The sequence below is a fragment of the Gouania willdenowi genome, chromosome 7 (assembly GCF_900634775.1).
Source record: "Gouania willdenowi chromosome 7, fGouWil2.1, whole genome shotgun sequence".
Classification (NCBI taxonomy): domain Eukaryota; kingdom Metazoa; phylum Chordata; class Actinopteri; order Blenniiformes; family Gobiesocidae; genus Gouania; species Gouania willdenowi.
Genome location: NC_041050.1, coordinates 2,987,884 through 3,011,153, shown reverse-complemented (window position 1 = coordinate 3,011,153; position 23,270 = coordinate 2,987,884). Strand labels below are relative to the sequence as shown.

The window sequence follows — 23,270 nt, the reverse complement described above, 5'->3', positions numbered from 1 at the left end:
CTTTGTGGGGTGGGGGCGGGGGGGGGCACGGATGAGGTCTGTACAAATCTGCTGAGGGTATAAATTACAAAGGTATAAACTATAGTGGGAATGTAAATCCTGACACTAATGCAAAGCAGATGAGTTGCGGCTGCACTTTTTTTTTAACAAGTATAAACCATATAAGATAGAGCAGAGCTCCCCCTGCAATCAATACAAAGCCCACGTTGCTACTGTATTAACTCTATAAGCTTGCCTTGCATTCTTAAATCCACACAAATGAACAATCACAGCTATAAAGTCTCCTCCGCAATTTGCTCCGTAAATCATCGTATCTGCAGGGACCGGGAAAGGAAATAATAGTATGACATAATTTCTTTTCTTTTTTTTACTTTTTACAGTGTGTCTTCCTGAAATAATGTCTTTTAGCCTCTTTGCAATAAACTCTCCAAATATTCCAGCGATTGTCAACCCCTAATGAGTTAAAAATAATAATACAAAAATAATAACTTGAAAATCTGCTTTTTTTTTTTTTTTTTCTGCAGCGACAATTGCACGGAAACATTATCCACATGAATCACCCAGCGACGAATCAAATTGTGTCATTTGCCTGGAAACTAGCGCAGGTCTCAGAGGGAAGGAGAGGTGAACACACACACACACACACACACACACACACAACGTGGTGTGCAGAGATCACACCGCTGGAGGGCACAGAGCACAAGTATCAAACTCAAGGCCCGGGGGCCAAATCTGGCCCTTTTAAACATCCAATCCGGCCTTTTGGGTAAAGTAAAAATGGTTGAAAAAAACATGAATTATTGTGTAAATAAGCAAATAATTTAGTTGTGGATATAAAAGTAGGGGTGTCAAATATCCGGCAATTTTCCACAGGAACTTAAACTTGAGAAATTTCACAATATTAAAAAAATTTAAACTTTTCATGGAATTATTTATTGAAATTAAGCAGAAATTGGGAGTCATTTTATATCACTATATCATATCCAAACATAAATATTGGCATCCATGCAAAATAATACACTAATAATCATAACATTTCAACAGATTTGTTTCAAACTAAAAAAAACTATACAATTATTTAAGTGGAGTTTCATTGAGTTTGTCACAAATACAATGAAACTCAACAATATTTGCAGGGGTTTCCAGTTTCCCCACGCTTATATAACAAATTATTTTTGAATTGTTGAAACAAACACAGTTTTTCCAAAATCCTGCCCAATCCTCAAATGATTTGACAAAATTTCCCCAAATTGAAATAATACAGTCACTACCTGTCACCTATTGCTTGGATATTGTCGGTGCCTTATATACTATATACCTGTACTTTTCTATCATTTCTACACGCAAATGTAAATAGCACTAATGTTGAAATTGTTTCCCCACTTCTGTGGGGACTTTTACATACTTGGCCCTGAACCAAAATGAGTTTGACACCCATAGAGAGTCACCAAGATGCCACATCGCCACAGCCAGTGACAAAAACAAATGCTAACTATTAGCTAGCTACCGACTACACCCGTCAATTAGGGCTGTGCCAACTAAGGAATCTCACAATTCAATATGATTACGATTCAGGGTGCTACGATTAGATTTTTTTTAAATTATTACTAACAAGTATCATGTGTTTCAGACTTTTAAACAATGTATATGTGTCGGTATCCATTAATTAAAGCAACAAAACAAATATCACCATTATCTTTTATTTATGTCAAATCACCAAATATAACAGTAGGGCTGAGCAATATGGACCAAAACTCATATCAATATTTTATCACAAAATGGCTATATACAATATAAATCACGAGGGTTTGTGTGTGGGCGTGCATGAGTGTCTGTGTGTGTGTGTGTGTGTGTGTGTGTGTGTGTGTGTGTGTGTGTGTGTGTGCGTGTGTGTGTGTGTGTGTGTGTGTGTGTGCACGCACCATGAGTGTCTGTGTGTGTGTGTGCAGTGTCTGTGTGCACGCACCACAAGTGTTTGTGTGCGCGCGCACGAGTGTTTGTGTGTGGGCGCGCAGGAGTGTCTGTGTGTGTGTGTACACTGTACTCGTGTTTGTGTGTGTGTACTTTTCAGCATAAACAGTGCTGAAAAGTGTGTGCAGAGTGTTTGTGTGTGTGCACCACAAGTGTTTGTGTGTGCACGCACCACGAGTGTTTGTGTGTGTGTGCAGAGGGTTTGTGTGCGCACACCACAAGTGTTTGTGTGTGCACGCACCACGAGTGATTGTGAGCACGCTAGTCAGTGTGACTTGCGTACGTGAGCATTTGTGTGTGATTGACACTTTTATTTCAGTTTAATCAGGGTTTAAATGTGCTTTATAGATAAACTGTTTTTTTTTTAAAAAATCTGATTCATCGATTAATTGATTAATTTATTGACCGGTTATGAAAATAATCGTTAATTAAAACAGCTTTAAAAACATAAAACCTACAACATCAGCTCTCAGAACACTTGGGTTTTTAAATAAACAGTGCTGAAAAGTCACCTGATCTGTTCTTTCAGGTGTCCGGGCACCATGCGCAACTTTTACAAAAAACCTAAAAAAAATAATGTTTTTGAACATTTATGCATCGTTATTGAATCGTCACGTGTCGTATCGCAATGAAAGCTAACAATCGATGTATTGGCACACGTCTACTGTTAACGAACTAGCGTGAAACGCAGGGAGAAGTGTCTGAGACCACCTGATTTTTCCTCCTTACTGCAGGAAAACAAGCTGATGAGAGGAAAGTTATTAACGGAGTATCTCTGCAGGGAGCGCCGCCTGCAAAAAGTAGGAAAAGTGCAAGCTGTGCAACAAAGTGCACGCTAGTAGTCGTTGGGTTTGCATGTGAGCTGAGGACATTTTCCAGATCAAAACCAAACATTTGCTTTTTCCACATCAATTCAAAGACATAACGCACAGCTGAAAACATGCACATTTAATGAGTAATAATGAAACTACAGTAAGATACAAACACTATTGGTTATTTCCATCTATAAAAACAAAAACAGACTAAAAAACAGCTTCAACCCAAGAGCTGTTGTTGCCCTTAACGCTGAAAACACTATGATACAAATATAGAATAATAGATATACTTTATATAGTATATTGTTTCTACACTGTCTTGTGTGTTGCACTGTTTATGACCTGCTATTTTATTTTAAATGTCGTTGTGCTTTTCTTGTACAATGACAAATAAAAGGTTCTGATTCTGATATATATAATATAAAATAATGTAATATAATATAATATACACCAATTGTGGCTCGTTTTATTTTAAAGAAGAACAAAAAAAGAGAGAGAGAGAGAGAGAGAGAGAAAGGGAAAAGCTTGAATCAATCTGCCCAGCTGATCATTTTCATAAGCCAGATATAATTAGCTTGATATTTGTGGCTAAAGCTAAACCTTTAGCCACAAATATCACTTCCTGTATTTAATCAAATCAGAACGTTCTTAGAGAAGCAGAAACAGGCGTGGTAGTGAAACTTTGTTAAATACACACATGTAAAAAAAACATCTGTAGGACTTGTCGATTTGAACTTCACTATTTTATTTTGAAAAGCGTTTTCCCCTTTTTCCTCAAATTGCAACAACGTATTCATTCTTTTTTTAAAAAAACAAGAAAACAACTGATATATCCAACGTTTGAAAAGACAAACTCTATGGTTATTTTTACATAAATACAATCAGACACCAGGTCAGTTATAATTGTAATCACGTAATTGGTAATTATTTACAATAATGACGTCATTATAATTGAAATTGTAATTGAAAAATTCTGTTGTTGTTGTAATCGTAATTGAATTGTAATTGGGTTCAGATAATTGACTTTGCAATTGTCATGTACATTTTCGCTTTAATTTATGTCATAAAACAATAAAATGGAGACCCATGTTACAGTTGTATGGCTTACACAGAGGCATACGTAGTAAATAATTATTAAAATATGTTTCATATCATTTTTACATGCCAGTTCTCTTAAGGAATCATTTTACCATTAAAAAAATAATAATTCTAGGGCAAAACTGACAGAAAAAGGCTCAGGCGCCCACAAGAAAAATATTAATACCAATAATATAAATCATATTTTTTAGTGTATTTTACACTTGATTTAATCTGATATCCCAGGGGGAAATTGATTATTATAAATAAAAATAAACTAAATATAATAATAATGTCTCAGAATAAATGGTACTTCTCATTCACAATGAAGGAATATTGATGACTTTTGCTACAAATACTGTTTTCACATGTTCTGACCTGTTAGCATTAGAGATGCTAACAGAAAGCTAACACAAGAGGAAAGTTACATTTTATTAGGGTATTTATTTCAGGCTCAGTAATTGTGATTGATTGTAATTGAACTTTGGTAATTGAGAATGTAATTGTAATAGATTTCAGGAGCAATATAGTACATGTAATTGGAAAAATGCTGGTCAGCATAATCGTAATTGAGTTGTAATTGAACATGGATAATTGAAGATGTAATTGTAATTGACCCCAACCCTATCAGACACTCATCTTTGCTCCTGCTTTCTTCTTCTTCTTCTTCTTCTTCTTCTTCTTCTTCTTCTTCTTCTTCTTCTTCTTCTTCTTCTTCTTCTTCTTCTCCTCCTCCTATAAACAACATCTGCCTTGATCCCAGGATGTTTTTCCTGCTCAAACCACTTAGGAGGAATTTCTTTCTGGCCAATTCCCACAAGCTGCTGTCAGTCAGTGGCTGGCACTGCAACACTTAATGCCTTTGTCTGTTCTCCAATTTATCTTGTTAACAGCAAATTGGACTAACGGCTCCAGGCACAGAGCTATTGTTTAATAAAAAATATATTAAAAAATAACAAAACAAAACAAAAAAACACGCTCCCACGGCCACAAAAATAACATATGGCTCCCTTCACTCAAAAATGCATCTCGTGCACTTTACATTTGCATCTTATATAAACCTGATACATGAATATCACACCCAGGAAAGCCAGTGTCGGGGGGCGGAGGTAATAAAGCAGAGGTTTTGGTGCAGAATCCGACGCTGGAACCTGGTGGTGAGTAATTGGCGTTTGGAATTAGCATAGGAAGCATAAATGTAAAGGATGGGATACGACCACTGGCCTTTACTAACACAGCTGTGGTCTCACTTTTACACGTGCCTTGCATAGCTGGGCTCAATTATTATTGTAATTGTAAATGAAAAATCAATGCATTGCTGTTGTAATCATGAATGAATTGTAAATAGCATGAAAATTCTACAATAACTACAATTTAATTAACGTAATACTGTGGAACCATGCTACAGTTCTATGGCTTACACATACGTAGTTAACAATCAGTCAAATATGTTTCATATCAAATTTTCACACAACCTGATTATTTTATCACAGAAAAAAGGCCCAGATGCCCCCACACCAAAAACATTAATATCAATATTTTAATTGATTAGGAAGCCTAACAAGGCAAACAACAAATAAGAAATGAATTAAATAAAAAATCATATTTTTTTTGTGTATTTTACAGCTGATTTAAGACATGGGTCAAAACTGACCAATTTAGCATAAGAGATGCTAACAGAAAGCTAATGCTAAAACCAACTATTTACAAATGTCTGTCTTTTTTAAAGATTTTCACTTATGGAACAAATTGCCTTTAGGGACCTGAAAGACATGTCGACTTCACGCATATTTTACCAATCTTAATGTATTTGTCGATTTAATACAAATATGTCTTGATGTACCTTTTTATGTAATGTTTCTTTATTTTTCTAACTGTCTGTATTTTTTTTTTTTATTTATTCTGTTCTTACATGTACTAGAATCTTGATTTTTTTAAATGTATTTACTTTTTTTATGGACCCCAGGAAGATGAACAACCACCACGTTGGACGCTAATGGGAATAAACAAATAAACAAACATTATTTATTGAGTTATTTATTAAAGGCTCTGTAATTGTCATTAATTTAATTTGAACTTAAGTCATTTAGAATGTAATTGGGGAAAAATTATAATAATTGTAATACCAGTCACCGTAATCGTAGTTAAGTTGTAATTAAACATGGATGATTTAAGAGGTAATTGAAAAATGTAATTGTACCCAACCCTGGATTACATTACATTTGAGAAACAGGTTCCGTTTCACAATTATGCAAATCCAGAAAATGCTAACAGAATGCTAACACAGCAGAAAGTTTAATAAGTAATTCAGTAATTGTGATAATTGTAATTGAACTTTGGTAACTTATGCGAACGTAGTTATAATTGACTTTCAGGGGAAAAATAACAATAAATGTCATTTCAATTGTAATCGGGGAAAAAACGCCAATCAACGTGAGTTGAAGATGTAATTGTATTTGAAAAATGTAATTGTACCCCAACTCTGGATCACAGTACGTGTGAAAAACAGGCTCCGTTTCACGATAATACAAATCCAGCGGAGTTCAATGGTACAGAATATGTAGCTAACAGAAAGCTAACACAAGAGGAAGGTTACATTTTAAACAGTTATCTACTAAATGTTTGGTAATTGTGTGTAATTGTAATTGAACTTTAGTCATTGAGAATGTAATTGTAGGTAACATTCGGTGAAAAAATAATAATAATTGTAATTTTAATTGTAATCGGGGGGAGATGCCGGTCAACGTAAGTTGTAATTGAGCGTGGATAATTGAAAACGTAATTGTAATTGTCCCCAACCCTGCATTTCCTTTGTATGACACAGTTTCCCCCCAAGGTGAAAACAAGCACTTCAGATCAGATGATAAGAAATGCGTGAGCTGGGAATGAAAACAGCATTTCCACCAAAGAGGGGGAGAGTGTATCTTTAAAAAAAAAAAAATGAAAGCTATTCCTTTTTGCATCTCGTACACTCTTATTTCAATACTCCTCTTCTCTCCTTGTTCCCTTTCCACACATCATTAAACATATTATTATAACATGACTGTCAGCCTGCGCCTCTCTCCGCTCCATTCTTGCTCTGCCAGGTAATCAATTTGTCGTCACTCTCTGTAACCCCAGTAAAGTCATCAAGTGAAATGAGTTACAGCTGCAAAGAGCCTTCAAGAAAACCAGGAGAAGAAGAAAAAAGAGGGAAGGAGGGGGTGTGAGAAAAATGACAACACGGCTCAGGAATATTCCGCCGCTTGATAGCACATCCCAGGTCTTGAAGATGAAATATTAATGCACAATTTGTTTATCTGCAGGCCCACCATCTCTCCAGTTGCCGAGCTGTTAATTTTCTATCGGCGGCGCATGCAGACAACGGATCAGTCAGTCATGAACTCTTCACAGCCATTACCGGGAGACATTTTGATTAAGTATTCCTAATGTAGTGGATAGGAAAGAATGAAAACACTCTGCCTGCCAACTTTTGATTGACCATTAAGCCACTGATGAATGTGCCTGTCAGAGAGGAGACAATTACCTCAACAATGAAGAAACTCTTCTGGAAGGCTTATTTCTCTATAGGGCTGACACATTTTTTTTTACATAGAGTACAGGCTGAGAGCGTGTAAAGGGATCAGTACTTAGGCATCTCCTCCAAAGTTCCCTGAATAAAAAAAACCCACGGGCATTGTTTTTTGAAGAAAAAAAGAGGATTTAAGAGCCCGAGATGTGGGAAAGAAAATACCCAGTGTGTGTGTGTGTGTGTGTGTGTGTGTGTGTATAAACTGAGAGTGTGGCGGGCGAGATAAGGGTCTCAGTTTCTTAAGCGGGTATAAAGGGACGCTATTATTGGCAGAGAACAATCGCCATCTGGTTGCTACATCCGCAAACCATAATAAAGACTGATAAGTTCCCAGCACAACAACACAGGGCCAGTTAATTGCTTCCTCAAACACTGCAATATTATAGGCTTGATCAACATTAAAAACACACCAGCTTCAACACACAACCACTACTTCAAAATAAAAGGTTGCAAATTTTACACTGGAAATCAAATAGTGAGCTAAGACGTTGATTTAGTGAGATTGTGTTGTTGTTTTTTAAATGCAAGTAACTGGAAATATTTAGGAAAAAACAGGTAAAGGTGAGATTTAATATGCAAACAGAGGGTTAAAGTGTGACTGTATTGGACACCAAAGAGAAAATGAGCTAAATGAAGTAAAAACCTGATGATATGTGTGTGAGTGTGTGTGAGTGAGTGTAACCCATTCCCCCATTTGTCCATAAGATTATAAAGAGTTCACACAGAGTTCATCTGCTCCAGATCCAGCGGCTTCACATCTTTTTAGCCCCATTTTTACACGTCACACAGGTCAAATCAAATGTACACCTTTTGTTATAATAATCTTCCTATAAGGAGATGATTGAATGGATGGATGGATGAATGGATGGAGGAGCACCTTCTCCACTGCTGTCAGGTTTCTTTTCTGCTCTTTTTACGCACAAGTTCAGTTCCTTAGAATCTTAAACTTCACTTATTCCAGGTTTTTTTTTTTTTTTTTTTTTTTTTTAATGTAAAACTGAGGTTATTAACATATTATAGTGCTGATTCACTAGTGTTAAACAAATAAATCCAACTTAAAAAAAGGAAACATTAGATGCTCGTACGTTGCTCATGGGCTCTGGTTTGTTTGTTGTCCCACATAAAGTGAAGTTTGAAATCCACTGTATAATGATTATGAATGATGTTTGGACTGTGTGTGGATGATAAGACAGGTAAAAAGTCTCTTACCCGCAGCCCGTTTGGGTGCCTGCTGTTTCCTCCGTGGCATGATGATCAGAATCAGGAGTCGCACTCACGGAGCCCGGGAGGTGAAAGAAAGCTGAATGCGGGGCTCGCGATAGTCCTGTGCGTGCGTGTGCGTGCCGTGCCTGCGTGCGTGTGTTTATTTATCTGCTCTCTCCGAATACTACTTCAGCTTCACAATGAGAAACAAATCCACTCGGGGATCAGAGAAGAAAGCAGGAAACCGATGGAGAATCTGGTCTTTTTCACCTTCCTCTTCCTCTTCCTCTTCCTCCTCTCACCATCCGTCCGCGTCCATCAGCGCCACACACACACACACACACGCGCACGGTGATCGACGCGTGTCAGTCAGTCAGTGTTCGGGGCTGAAATGTGGAGGCGACGCGCGTAAAAAGACGGTTTGGTAACGTTGCGCTCAATGCGCTGCGCTCTGTTGTTATTACGCACAGCGGAGGCGATGCCAGCCAGCAGCAGACATCGATCCACAGAACAAACTGAACATTGAAAACTCCTCCTCCCTCCGAGCCCGGACCTGATGATGGCAGCGAGACATTTGTTACACTAGATAAGCATGAGTTTATTAAAGGAACAGAGGCCGGAGCAGAGAGTGTAGTGGTGGTGGTGGTGGTGGTGGTGGTGCTCTCTCTGTTTCTCTGTCTTTGTCTACAGCTCAGCCTCTGGATCAACTTTGTGTTCATGGAGTCAAAGCATTAGTCATTGCATTGCTGTGTTTTAAGGAGGAATCTATAGATTTAGTCTAATTTAACTGCTTAAATCTGCAACAAATCTATCCATGACGACACAAGCATCCCAGATGATCAGGGCCAATCATGATGGAGAAAATTATTTTGGGCAAATCAAGATTAAAGTCGAAATGTCTGAAATAAAGTTAAAATGTTCAGATTAAAGTTGAAATGTCGAGAATAAAGTTTAAATGTTGCGATTAAAGTCGAAATGTCAAAATTAAAGTAAAAAAAAAATCAAGATTAAAGTCGAAATGTCAAGATTAAAGTGAAAAATTCAAGAATAAAGTCGAAATGTCAAGATTAAAGTCAAAATGTCAAGATTAAATAAAAAAAATCAAGATTAAAGTCAAAATGTCAAGATTAAAGTAAAAAAAATTCAAGAATAAAATTGAAATGTCAAGATTAAAGTACAAATTTCAAGAATAAAGTCGAAATGTCAGGAATAAAGTTAAAATGTTGAGATTAAAGTCGAAATGCTGAGAATGAAGTGAAAATGTCGAGAAAAAGTTGAAATGTCCAGATTAAAGTTGAAATGTTGAGATAAAAGTCGAAATGTCAAGATTAAAGTAAAAAATTCAAGAATAAAGTCGAAATGTCAAGATTAAAGTACAAATTTCAAGAATAAAGTTGAAATGTCAGGAATAAAGTTAAAATGTTGAGATTAAAGTCGAATTATTGAGAATAAAGTTGAAATGTCGAGAATAAAGTTTAAATGTTGCGATTAAAGTCGAAATGTCAAAATTAAAGTAAAAAAATCAAGATTAAAGTCGAAATGTCAAGATTAAAGCACAAATTTCAAGAATAAAGTCTAAATGTCAGGAATAAAGTTAAAATGTTGAGAATAAAGTCGAAATGCTGAGAATGAAGTGGAAATGTCGAGAAAAAGTTGAAATGTCCAGATTAAAGTTGAAATGTTGAGATAAAAGTCGAAATGTCAAGATTAAAGTAAAAAAAAAAATCAAGATTAAAGTCGAAATGTCAAGATTAAAGTAAAAAAATTCAAGATTAAAGTCAAAATGTCAAGATTAAAGTAAAAAAAATCAAGATTAAAGTCAAAATGTCAAGATTAAAGTGAAAAATTCAAGAATAAAGTCGAAATGTCAAGATTAAAGTCAAAATGTCAAGATTAAATAAAAAAAATCAAGATTAAAGTCAAAATGTCAAGATTAAAGTAAAAAAAATTCAAGAATAAAATTGAAATGTCAAGATTAAAGTACAAATTTCAAGAATAAAGTCGAAATGTCAGGAATAAAGTTAAAATGTTGAGATTAAAGTCAAAATGACGAGATTGAAGTCAAAATGTTTAGAATAAAGTTAAAATGTCGAAATTAAAGTTGAAATGTCAAGATTTAATTTGAAATGTTGAGAACAAGGTTGAAATTTTGAGAATAAAGTCGAAATGTTGAGATAAAAGTTGAATTGCTGAGAATAAAGAAAAAATATATATAATATATAAAAAAAAAATCAGGCACCCGATATTATCGTCTAATATTAGCCACAAAATGTCATATCTGTCGACGTTTGTATTGTGTTTTCTACAGATATTGAAAAGCTGATATGTGCTGTTTTTTGAGACGTAAACAACAAAAAACTCATGATGCATCCGTTTACGGGACTCCATATCCCACAATGCAATGTCCCAAAATTTCGAGCAAAACATTCCACCTTTTAAAATATTTTTTAGCCAATGATCTTTACTTTATTGATCTAGGAGGCCTACACTAGGTCTCCAGCAGCTTTGAAAACATATATTTCATAAAGTTTTGTCCATATTTAAGAACTAGTAACACCTGGAATAAGTTGGATAAAGATATTGTGGAATCGTGCTCATCAGAAGTGTAAAGAGTACTGATACTCAAGTAGAAGTACTGCTACTTGATTAAAGTTGTACTCAAGTACAAGTAAGTCATACAGAAAATACTCAAGTACAAGTAAAAAGTAGCTTAGTTAAATATGACTAGTTACTTTCACACCCACGTTTATTTTTGGTAATAAATCTTGCCACGATTCCCTTACATACAGTAAACATCTCATATAGAAACTTATAAAAGAAGAGATCAAATCTTTCACAATTGGAACTTAATTGCTTTTCCACAAAAGCATCTGTATGAAATAAGAGGTTTGGCAAAATGTGCAATTCTATTTTTAGAAATAAAATAACACCAATAAATTCAATTCAAAAATAATAATAAAAATTCTCAGGCTGAAATAACCTCCATTCAATGCTGTTTTTGGTGCCGTGCATTACCTTTAATCTGATTGGTCAGCTGTGATGTGATGCATTTGATTGTTGTCTGGTCATTTTGTTTTTTGTAGTTTCACAATGTCCGTTGATCATTTTAAAACAAAAAAAAAAAGAATAATTTACTCAGTAACGGTTGAGTGTAGACATATAATGAATTACTTTACTTCTTTTAAAATGCACTTAAGTACAAGTAAAATGACTGATTTAGAAATATACTCAAAAAAGTACAAGTGCAAATAAAAGCAACTCTATAACAGTAACGTCAGTAACTTACTTAAAGAGTAACTAATCCTCAAAACCACTTTTTCTGCTGAATATAAATGTATTTGGTATGAAGTAGTGCTGTTGATTGATCCTAGTCCAACTCTCAACATTTCAGTCAAAGTATCTCAATTTTTTCATATTTATTTGTAAAATGTCAGAGTGACTGCCCTCTATGGGTTGAAATTGCAATTGATTTTTGTTATTGTTTTTATGCACAGTGACACGTGATGTATTTCCGGTTGAAAATAAGACCGATGAAGTATTTCCTGTTACCGCATTCGGACGGTGAAAACAGTGGAGAAGTGAGGCGTCACACTTTAGAAATGTGTTTTTCACAGTTTAGTTTTATTGTGCCTGTTTGTGTGTCTACACAATGACATCCAAGAGGAGGAAGTTTACCTTCCAAACAAGAGGAGATAGAACATCAAGATTCCACTGCTGCGTTCCTACGCGTACAGCTTCAGTTAGATGTAATTCTGCTTTGAGTTTTTTTACGTTCCCACAAGAGGATGAGCTGCAAAAAAAAAGTGGATCATCAACATCCGGAGAGATAAACCCTAACCCCTAGCCCCTAAACGTGACATGAAGGAGCGATGAAATGCACAAGGGCGTCGGAGGAGCTGTCCCCGTTCTTTTAGAATGGAATAATTACTGCCTTCCTCGTCCTGGTGTTTGGGGGCGACCAGACTCTCGCCCTCTGAGGACCCTGAGGATGAAATAGATGTACCATGTCCTGACCACGACTACTGCTCGTCTGCTGAGACGTGTGCGTTGGACTTAGCCCTCAGTGTTATAGAGGAGGTCTGGGCGGAGAACGCTGCGCACCGGTGGCAGATGAATGAGATAGATCAGGAACTAGTTTGGCTTGGAACGGTTTGCTGTTTCAGATGAAAACATTATACAAGATTAGAAATGCTATTAAAACATATCTGTAGCTATTAAAGTAGCATTAGCGCCTAGCTAAACATAAAACAAGAGGAACAACTGAATAAATGGTAAAAAAAAAAACCGTTCGTCAGTGAAAGGCCAGTAGCTTCTGCAAATGTATAAGATGTCCGCTGCTATTTACTGCTGTTGTTGAGTTGCGTGCGATTAACATGAAAACTATAGTCATTTGTCATAATACAGTACGGTTAGGAACAGGAAGTTCTTTTACGGTCTTCACTCAAACGCGGAAGTGAAGCGTCCATATAGCCCCATTGTTAGCCCCTCCCCTTTTATAAAAACTATCTCCTGTGGGTTCTACAATCTGTGGTGAATAGGTTGGATTGAGGGAAGAGTGAATAGAGAGGTATAGTGAGTAATGTGTAGCTAGTTAGCATAGCATAGATTGTTCATTGGCGATTACATAGTATAGACGGGGCGTGTCTTAACTGCTCCTGGAGCCCCGCCCATAATCAATAACATTTTTTGAATTTCCCTCCTCGTGGCAGGTTAGGAGAAAGAAGGGGTTAAGTTACTATTTAATTACAAGTAAAATGACTGATTTTGAAAAATACTCAAATAAGTACAAGTACTCATAAAAGCAACTCAACTGAACTAATACGATACGTGTCCGTCACATTTTAGGAAAATCCCAGACGATCATCAATCCAGGAATGAGGTTAGCAGCTTCTGTGAAGGAGAATAAAACTCATCATCATCATCATCATCATCATCATCATCATCATCATCATCATCATCATCATCATTCCATCTGACCCCAAACATAGATTCATGAACGTTAGATGAAAAGTTTCGCAGCACAAACACAGATCGTACACTTTCCTTTTGTGTAGAGTTTGTTTGATAAAGGCTCAGAGACGCAGGTGACGAATGGAGACAATGGTGGTGGTGGGAAAGATAAGGGCAGTGGATCCCTGTGTTGCTGTTGTCAAGCTTTGTGTACACACACACACACACACACACACACACTGTCACACAGGTATGGCTCAGTCCTGATCCGAGCTGTGATTGATGGCATAGGTTCAAGTGGAGTTCAGGGGGGGTCTGTGCTAGTCTCTGGTATCATTGGATGAAGATGAGTGACAGACACAAAATAGGCTGATGGAATATTATCAGGAAGCCATTTGTAATCCGGCGCGAGCCTGGATCTCTAAGGGGTGTTGTCTCTCTGAAATGAAGTCATCCATCAAACTAACTTCATATCTGATTAGGTCATGAGTAGCTCCTAAAAAAAAATAAAAACAGCAACTTCACAATCGTGCTCAGCAATGCGACGAATAAAAGACAAAGAATGTGTCAAAAACAAAGTGAAAAACATGTAAAACGTTTTAGGATCAAAGCAGAAAGTGAAAGTTTTTTGAGTGTATTTCTAAATCAGTCATTTTACTTGTATTTAAAATACGTTTTAACAGAAGTAATGTGTTACATTTCTACACCCAACTATTAGTAATGTTTTTTTCTTGTTTTAAAATGACTTTAAATACTTAGAGCCTGATCATTTATTTTAATTTGAATTGAATTTATTGGTGTTATTTTATTTAAAAATTTTTTGTACATTTTGACGTCAACAAAAAATACAAAATGAGAGAAAAATATCCAAAATGGCAACAAAAGCACACAAAGTTAAATGCTGTTATTTTCTCAATTTTAGAGTTTTTAAATATATATATATATATATATACTATACTTTTATTTTTATCTTTATTTTGAATTGTATTCATTGAATTACAAAATACAAAAAAAACACTGAAAATGACAACAAAAAATACATAAAACAAGAAATATAAGACAACAAAAACATCAAAATTACTGAAAAAACACAAAACGACATTAAAACACACACAAAAGACAAAATTGTACATTTTGACAAATCTTCTATTTTATACAGATGCCTTTGTGGAAAATAAATTAAGTTCTACAGTAAGTGTGCAAGATGTCGTCTTTTAAGTTTATATATGAGATATCCAAAATATCCAAAAATGGCAACACATGCACACAAAGATGACAACATCAAACAAAAAAAAAACACAAAATGACAAAAAGGTAAAACAGCAAAAACACAAAAAAATGTCTTTGTGGAAAATGAATGAAGTTCCATTTGTGATAGATTTGGTTTCTTCCTTTTTAAGTTTATACATGAGATATTTACTGTATGCAAGGAAACCGTGGTAACAATTTATTACCAAAAATAAACATGGGGTGAAATTAACTATAGTAAATTTTACTTTGAGTACTATTTAAATGAGCTACTTTTTACTTGTACTTAAGTATTTATTGTATGATTTACTTGTACTTGATCAGATATATCAGTACTATTAACATCTTTTAAAGGAAGTGAATAATCATATTTCTTGTATTGTTTGTTTTGAAAACATTAATATTTGAGCTTTGTTTACGTCGTACCTCATCAAAGTGAAGCTGAAATATGAATAAAGCCACTGTGCTGAGATGCTCTTCTTTGTTAAATGTACGGCTGTTAAATGTATGGATGGAATCCAATCCACCAAAACTTCTGCAGCTATAAGCACTTTAGGATGCATATTCATTTTTATGCTGCACTTAAACTTTATGTAGCATTTCTGCTGCAGATACATCTACTGTTAGTTAAGGGAAGGCTTCCATTTTTCACACACAGTGACTGCAGTTAAATGATGATTCAGGAGGTGAAACAACAAGAGAAAAGTTACATGTATTTAAAACTTTATAAATTTAAATGTGGGGTCATTTCATGTCATGTCTACAAATGGCACATGGACTTCATGGGGGGGGGATGTGTAATACAGCTCTACTACCATGTATATAAGAAAAGTTTGAATATATGAAAATGTGAATATATATATATGCAAGTTTGAATACATGAAAGAAAAGTTCAAATATATATATGAAAGTCTGATTATATATACTATATATAAGTTGTATGTAAAAAGTTTGATTATATATTAGAAAAGTCTATATATATACACATACACTTTGCTATATATATTGAAACTTTTCTTATTTATATTCAGACTTGTCTTATATGTATCCAAACTATTTATATATATATATATTCAGATGTTTGTATATATATTCAAACTTATCATTCATTCCATATATTCCCAGTCAATAAATATACATTTATTTTCCTAAACGGCTTGCCAAATATACAGTAATGTAAATATAAAATATATACATTATAGATATGAAATATACATATAGAAAAAATATATACATATAATTTTTTAAAAAGAACATAATTTTATTGCATCAGCAGCTTCTAAATCAACTCTCATTCCTACTCTGGAAGTTTACAAAGAAAATATTTTCATTTGTCATTTGGGTTGAGGATCTTTGTAATGAGGACAATAATATGTGTATATTGATAGTGATCTGATATTTATTTAATTGTGCTGTATTTGTATAATATATGTTTGTCACGGCGTTTGCTGACAGGTCGCCTTCCGAATGCAGTTTATTTCCTGGGTGATGGATGTGATGGCCTTCAGAGAAGCTGAACCTCAGCCCTGTGGTTTCACTCAGTACTCTGGGAAAGGACAATGCTGCAATTAAGCTGTTTTATTCATTTTTCCCCCTCATCTCGTCTGACATTTGTGTCCGTCTTTTCCGGCTCTGCAGCATTTCAAACATGTCTAATTGGTTGGATATGAGCTCACACAGTTCACAAGTATTTAAAAATGAAAGCCGGGGTGTGAAATCTGTCAGGATTTCTTAGCTGGGAGTAATACAACGCTGAAATGACTGTATTATTATTATTATGTTTGTAATGTTAACTCTCCACAGGATTGTTTTTGCGAGGTCTTACAAGTTTGGAACAACAATAACTTTGGAAACACGGATGGGTTTAGACATTATGAGTGCGTTACGTACAAATTCAGTGACAAACATGTTTCCCTTTGATCTATTAAAGCGATAACTTGATGGACAGCACAGAGACTGCCTCAGTAAAAGTAACCAATGACCTCCACTTAACGCGACTGAAGCAACGCGATTACATTAAAATCAATGTAAATGGAAAAGAAGTGATCAACCCTCTCTCTCTTTCTATCTACCCTGTCACCAGCTCAACACACACACACACACACATTGTTCCCTTGTGTTCCTTGCGTCACTGGAGCGATGAAGTGATGGAGTGACCAAAAAGCACCACTATGTGCAGAGGAGATGGAAGCTACTGCAGCGCTGCAGTTGTGTTTGGTGTGAACGTACCTTCAGTCTCAGACAGAGGGTTGTTCTCAGCTCTGGTGCTCTTAGATCTCAGGATCATCATCTACTGCTGCAGAGACTGGAAAGTGTTTTTGGGATTAAAGAAACAGCGCTGAGTTGGTTTAAATCCTACCTATCAGACAGAACCCACTTTGTTCATGTTAATAATCTCTCCTCAGCACACGCCAGAGTTAATCATGGAGTTCCACAGGGTTCAGTTTTGGAACCAATACTCTTTACATTATATGTGCTTCCACTAGGTAACATTATCAGAAAACATAATAAAAATTCCTACTGCTATGCAGATGATACACAGCTCTATTTGTTAATGAAATCAGATGAAACTAATCAGTTATTAAAACTCCAGGCTTAATTATCAGAACAAATAGTGTCTCTGGATGGCATTACTCTGTCACCCAGCACCACAGTAAAAAACATAGGTGTTATTTTTGAAAATGTGAGAGTGAGTATTTACAGTGCAGAACAAAACACATTTTTGAGTGGCAATTTCATCCTTTTAAACCTTTTACCATTAACTGATCTTTGATTTCTTGATCTTGGTCGACACTATGTCTTTATCTGATTAAAAAAAAATATTGCCTCCAGTAATAGTAGTATAATCCTGTCTGATTCTGATTTGTGTCTTAATTATTCAATTAAAAACAAAACTTTGCAATCAAAAGAAAAATTTAAATGCCTTTGAAATCATCTTTTTTTTGTATTTATTATGGGTAGTACATTTGTTTATTATTTTATTATTCAGTCAAATAAAATAAAACATTTCAATCACATAAAACAAATTTCAATCAAAAACAAATTTTCAATCAAAAAAAAAAAGTGTTCAAATGCAATTATTTGGGTCTCAAATATTTTGCATTTGAACACTTTTTTTTCTTTGATTGAAAAGGTTTTTTTTTAAATTGAAATAATTTTTTTCTTTTGATAGAAAAGTTTTTTGTGATTGAATAATAAAGACACAAATCTACCTCCAACAGCTTTAAAGCTGGAGGTCCTAATGTTGTGGACCATTGTTTAAGTTGTTTTCTATGAATCCGTTCTGATCAATTATCAACCTTCCCTTCATTATCCAAACTCACAACCTTCAACTGTAATAAGCTCCTGATTTATCTAGTTACAGTGTTCCCACAATGGGCCGTCTAATTATAGTCCTGTGGTCCTGATAAAAACTGTCTTGGAAATCCTAACCTGTCTTTAGTCGTGGGAGAATATTATATTATATTCCATCTAGCAGACGAACAGCCTGTGATTGAAGGCTCGTTTCATCATTTTTCAAAAGAGTGCAACCACAACTTATGCATAAAGTCAAACAAAGGTTTGATTTCTTTAAACATGGCGTTTATGTAACGCGTGTGAAAAAGGCTCCAAAGCTTTATCAGAGACACAAAGCTGTTACCAGATAACTGCACGTCTCAAAAGATTGAAGAGTGGGTGTTGATTGACAAACGGGGAGAAATCACACATTTCTACAGCGATAACTTAAAAATACAAACATTGTTATTAATACCTGATTATTACGGAGCCTTTTAGCTTCAGTTATTGAAATGTTAACTTCATTTGAGACAACTTTCATGAAACAAACACTAAAGCTGGTTATATGAGCATGCAAATCCTAGCTAACTAGCATCTATAGCTACAAGGCTAGCTGAGCTTGCTAGCGAGACATTACACCTCAATGCATACGCTGAGTTTGTGGGGGGCAGGGGGGCATTGCCCCCCCTCCTAGTGATCATAAGTTTTCATTTAAGATTTCCCAAATTCATTTGAAAAAAATTGGAAACATGGAAGGAGATCAAAGTAGAATTTCTGAAAAAAAGTTGTTTGAATAAATCAAACCATAAGATATTCAAAAAGAAGACAAAATTAACTTGCTTGAATTATTACACGGAAGTCAAGGTAACATCAAAGCGATCAGCAGATGCCTCTGAAGAAGACTGGCAGTTGACAATCAAAACATGTAAGGAGATCAAAGTACAATTTCTGAAAAAAAGTTGTTTGAATAAATGAAAGTTTAACATATTATTAAAAAATTAGACAAAATGAACTTGCTGGAATTAATACCTGGAAGTCAAAGAAACTTCAAAGGAAACATCAAAGTGATAAGCAGACACCTCTGAAGAAGACTGGCAGTTGACAGTCGAAGCATGTAAGGAGATCAAAGTACATTTTCTGAAAAAAAGTTGTTTGAATAAATCAAACCATAGCATGTTATTTAAATAGAAGACAAAATGAAATTGCTGGAATTATTACGCGGAAGTCAAGGTAACATCAAAGCGATCAGCAGATGCCTCTGAAGAAGACTGCCAGTTGACGGTTGACACATGTCAGGATATCAAAGTACATTTCTGAAAAAAAGATGTCTAAATAAATTAAATCTGAAAACATATTATTCCAAATGGATAATTTGTTGAACTTCACCTTTGTGTGTGTGTGCGTGTGCGTGTGTGTGTGTGTGTGTGTGTGTGTGTGTGTGTGTGTGTGTGTGTGTGTGTGTGTGTGTGTGTGTGTGTGTGTGTGTGTGTTGCTGACGTGCACAGCTGAAGGATCTTTTATGGAACTCGCTGTGTTTGTCCTCGGGGCTGAAATGTAACAGATGTCAAAGATTATCTGAGCTCTTTTCTTTTTTGAACCTAAACTCCATTTGACTGCAGTTCACTGTGTACTTTCAGACACTTTGTGAGACTGTTGCACTGTTTGTGCCTCATATTAGCTGCTGACAAGTGAGCGCTTGTCACTCTCCTCTTGACAGGATGTGATTCCACCACACACTGATATTTCACTAACCGTGTTTCGCTTTATTCCGCCGGAAGGCTTTTTACCTAAAAAATAAAACCCAAAATAAAAAAAGTGTACATGAAGACAGAAACCCAGCAGTTGGTGCCTGGGTGTGAGAGACGATTGATGCAAATTCCTGTTGTATCACATGATACAAAGTGTCTCAAACAGATCTTTGTTGCAGTGAGTGTCACACTAAACCGTTGCATTCGAGGCGTATCAGATTTTTATAAAAGAACTCCCTGTAAGTGATCGCACCTTCAGAGCACAACCCAAACAAAGGAGAAACAGACTATTTCCTCAACGAAGCAAACAATCTCACCATCTTTCCACATCACGGTGACACTGGGGAGGACATCAGATACACTGGATCATATTTCTACATCATATCTGTAAAAGTTCTGGGACAGATGCTGCAGGACGAGGTTGTGACGTAGTTTGGAGGAGGGGTCTAAAAGAACTTGTAACTATTCAGCGTACAGAGACATTTTGGACATTTTCATACACACACCTTTGTAGAAAAAGTTTGATGAAGAGTTTTACAGACAACCACTCACTCTCCCATTCACTGGGCGATTCTCATGAAATCTATAGTGAATGAAAATCTCATTACCTCAATGGTCTAAATTGTCAAGATCATTAGAAAAAAGAATACATTTAAAATAAAATTGAATCTCATTACTGACATTCATACACAGTTACTTGAAACTCTGACGTGACATATATATTTAAATGAACACTTTTATGTGATTTAGACAGATTTCTCTCATTACTGCAACACCTTCCACAATCTGCAACCTAAAATATTTGTTATTTCAATGAAACCTAGAAGTATTTTCAAAATGATTTGACAAACCCCAAAGGCATAAAGTGTATATTATATTTTGCACATATATTTTAAAGCTCCTACTAGATTCCTATTCATTAAATTGACAATTAAATACCTGTTGTGGTAGTGACACATGGGTATTGGAAATGAGGCTGAACATTTTGGTGATGATAAATCTGCCATTTGAAAACATCTAGCATGGATTACATACATTTTTTTTCAGGAATATTGTCATTTTACTGTGTTTAAATTACAACATAACATACATTCAGTCAGAACTGGATGACTTGCGAAAATGCAGCAGAATACAAAAATTATTTATTCTTATTTGGAAATGAATGAATGTGAAAGATAGAGAAAATTGTTATCTGTATTATATTATTATTTTGTATTTACAATCATTACAGTTATGGTACTTTAATGGTTTCATGGGAATGACATAACAGAGGAACAACTTTTATCACAGTGGGGGCCAAAAACACATGTTTGTCTGATCCGAGGGCCACATTATCAACATTTAAGTCAGACTTTAAAATAATAACAGATCTGAGGATTAATGTAGGAAAGAACAAAGCTCGGGTTTGTAGGTTTTTGTTGTGGTTAAGCTTATTCTCCACTTATTTCTGTCGTTGTGTTATGTATTTTGGAGTACCTGTGTATATTTTTGTGTGTGTTTTTGTTATCGTTTGTAGATTTTTGTGATTTTGTATGTTTTTCTTTTTAAGAAATTTTGAGTATTTTTGTTGTTACCTCTGGGTCATTCCATGTCAAAAATTCTGAAATGTCTACCAGTTGTTCCATGATTATTTAATAGGCACACTGTAAATTTTTAGTTTGATCAGATCAATACTTTTTGAGATATGGCCAATTTAGTGAGGGGGGATATGTGTTGATTTTTGTGCGTCCTTATTTTTCTTGCGTTTTCATCTTCCAATATCTCAATAACTACATCACATAGGAAACTGTAATATGGTGTATTAATAGAGCTCCACCTACTCTCAGAATATAGAAAAAGATCTGCTATACATTCTATCTGGTGGACATGTCAGCTCCTCAATATTGGACAAAAGCTTGTTTGGGTTTGGGTCTGGAACATGTTTGGGTCTTCAGTAAACTACTTAGCATATGTCTCAGCTCCCTGTAATGTGATCAGCTTAGAGCTATGAACATAGACTGTTCACATCACTAATGATTAGTCGCAGATATGCATTGGTTCTTGGGTGACAGACTCTTGAAATTTGAAACAAAAAAACCTTTTTTTTTACTATTTTTATTGGCCCATAACTGCATGTGGGAATGTAAGAAAAAATCTGATGTTGGTTTTAATTCATAGTATAAAGGTTAATATTTCTTGGGATATGAGACATTTTCATTTATGCATTTTATTCATTTTTATTTTGGACCCCAACTTTTGGTTATTTCATCACTTGTGAATATTGAAAATCCTTTACATGAGACCATTGTAGATTGTCTCTGTCTAATAATAATTTATTGTTCATTAGTTTTACACTGGTCATACATAATTTAAGAAACTAACTTATATTCACACTCTTTCTAATTACATGATATACATTAATATATTTATATCCATTCTCTATCAACTATTCCAAATTATGTAAAAAGATAAAACCTTTTCCAGACAGATTTTTTTCTTCTCTTTCGTTAATACTTGAGTGTAAATATGATCTGAGATGTTTGATAGTTATTAAGAGTCAAACTGTGGAACAATGCAAATGTTGATTTAAGAAGTGACTGTTGAAGTGATGAAAGGTTTGAAGGGTTTTAGGATGGAATCGACTCATTTACACTTCTTTACTGACGTGATAACAAAGAGTACGGCTATAGCAGACTGAGTGTGTCCATTGTCCATTAGACATAAATATGGACGGCATCAACAATATCTAAGTAATAAGTGAGACATACTGAGAGATACATATGTTCAATTTGTGTTAAATCTATTTCTTGTTAGTTTTTTCATTGTATAGTGATGAGAACATATGTATTCCATGTTTTGTTTTTATTGTTGTCGATTTTTGTCATGAAGTTTGAGACAAAGAATAAAAGAAAAAATTATGTGTAAAAAAATTGAGGGAAAATTGCATTGATTTTGGAAAATCAATGCAGTTCTTTCAACAACAATTTACAACTGAATTATTTACTACAATAATAATCTGAAGGGCCGGATTTGTCCCGCGGGCCATGAGTTTGACACATGTTATAAAGGAAGCATTGAGCATCCTTTCCTTATCTTTCTAAGCATTGGAACACTCCTTATCATGGTCACCACTTAAACACTTCCTGGAGTTAAGGAAAAGTGGATAGGAAAGAAGATAGGAAGGAATATTCAGACACTCTCTGTGTATTGAAGTGAGTTGCACATTTCCTAGTGTCCTTGAATGCACCATTGTTGCATGTGCCACTCCTTGCCCCTCTGTGGGCATTAATTAGTTAATCTAGAACATATGTGCATCTGTTTTGGTTTGGCCTTGCTTGGTTTGGTGTGGCAGTGATGTAAGTAGCTCTTTATTTTAATGGAGTGTGTGTTTTTATCTTGACAAACATTGATGTTGGCCAATGTTTTAGGAAG

The 23,270-nt window shown here is 35.1% G+C and overlaps 1 protein-coding gene across 2 annotated transcripts in view; it reads right to left on the bottom strand.

Annotated features, from left to right (window-relative positions):
* Positions 1 to 9,132, bottom strand: part of tshz2 (teashirt zinc finger homeobox 2) — an 85,199-nt gene extending 76,067 nt beyond the window's left edge. For both annotated transcript variants that reach the window (XM_028453972.1, XM_028453973.1), the window contains exon 1: positions 8,644 to 9,132. In XM_028453972.1, the coding sequence (XP_028309773.1) occupies positions 8,644 to 8,683 (40 nt within the window). In that variant the 5' untranslated portion in view covers positions 8,684 to 9,132. The remainder of the gene's footprint in view (positions 1 to 8,643) is intronic.
* Between the last annotated feature and the right edge of the window lie 14,138 nt (positions 9,133 to 23,270).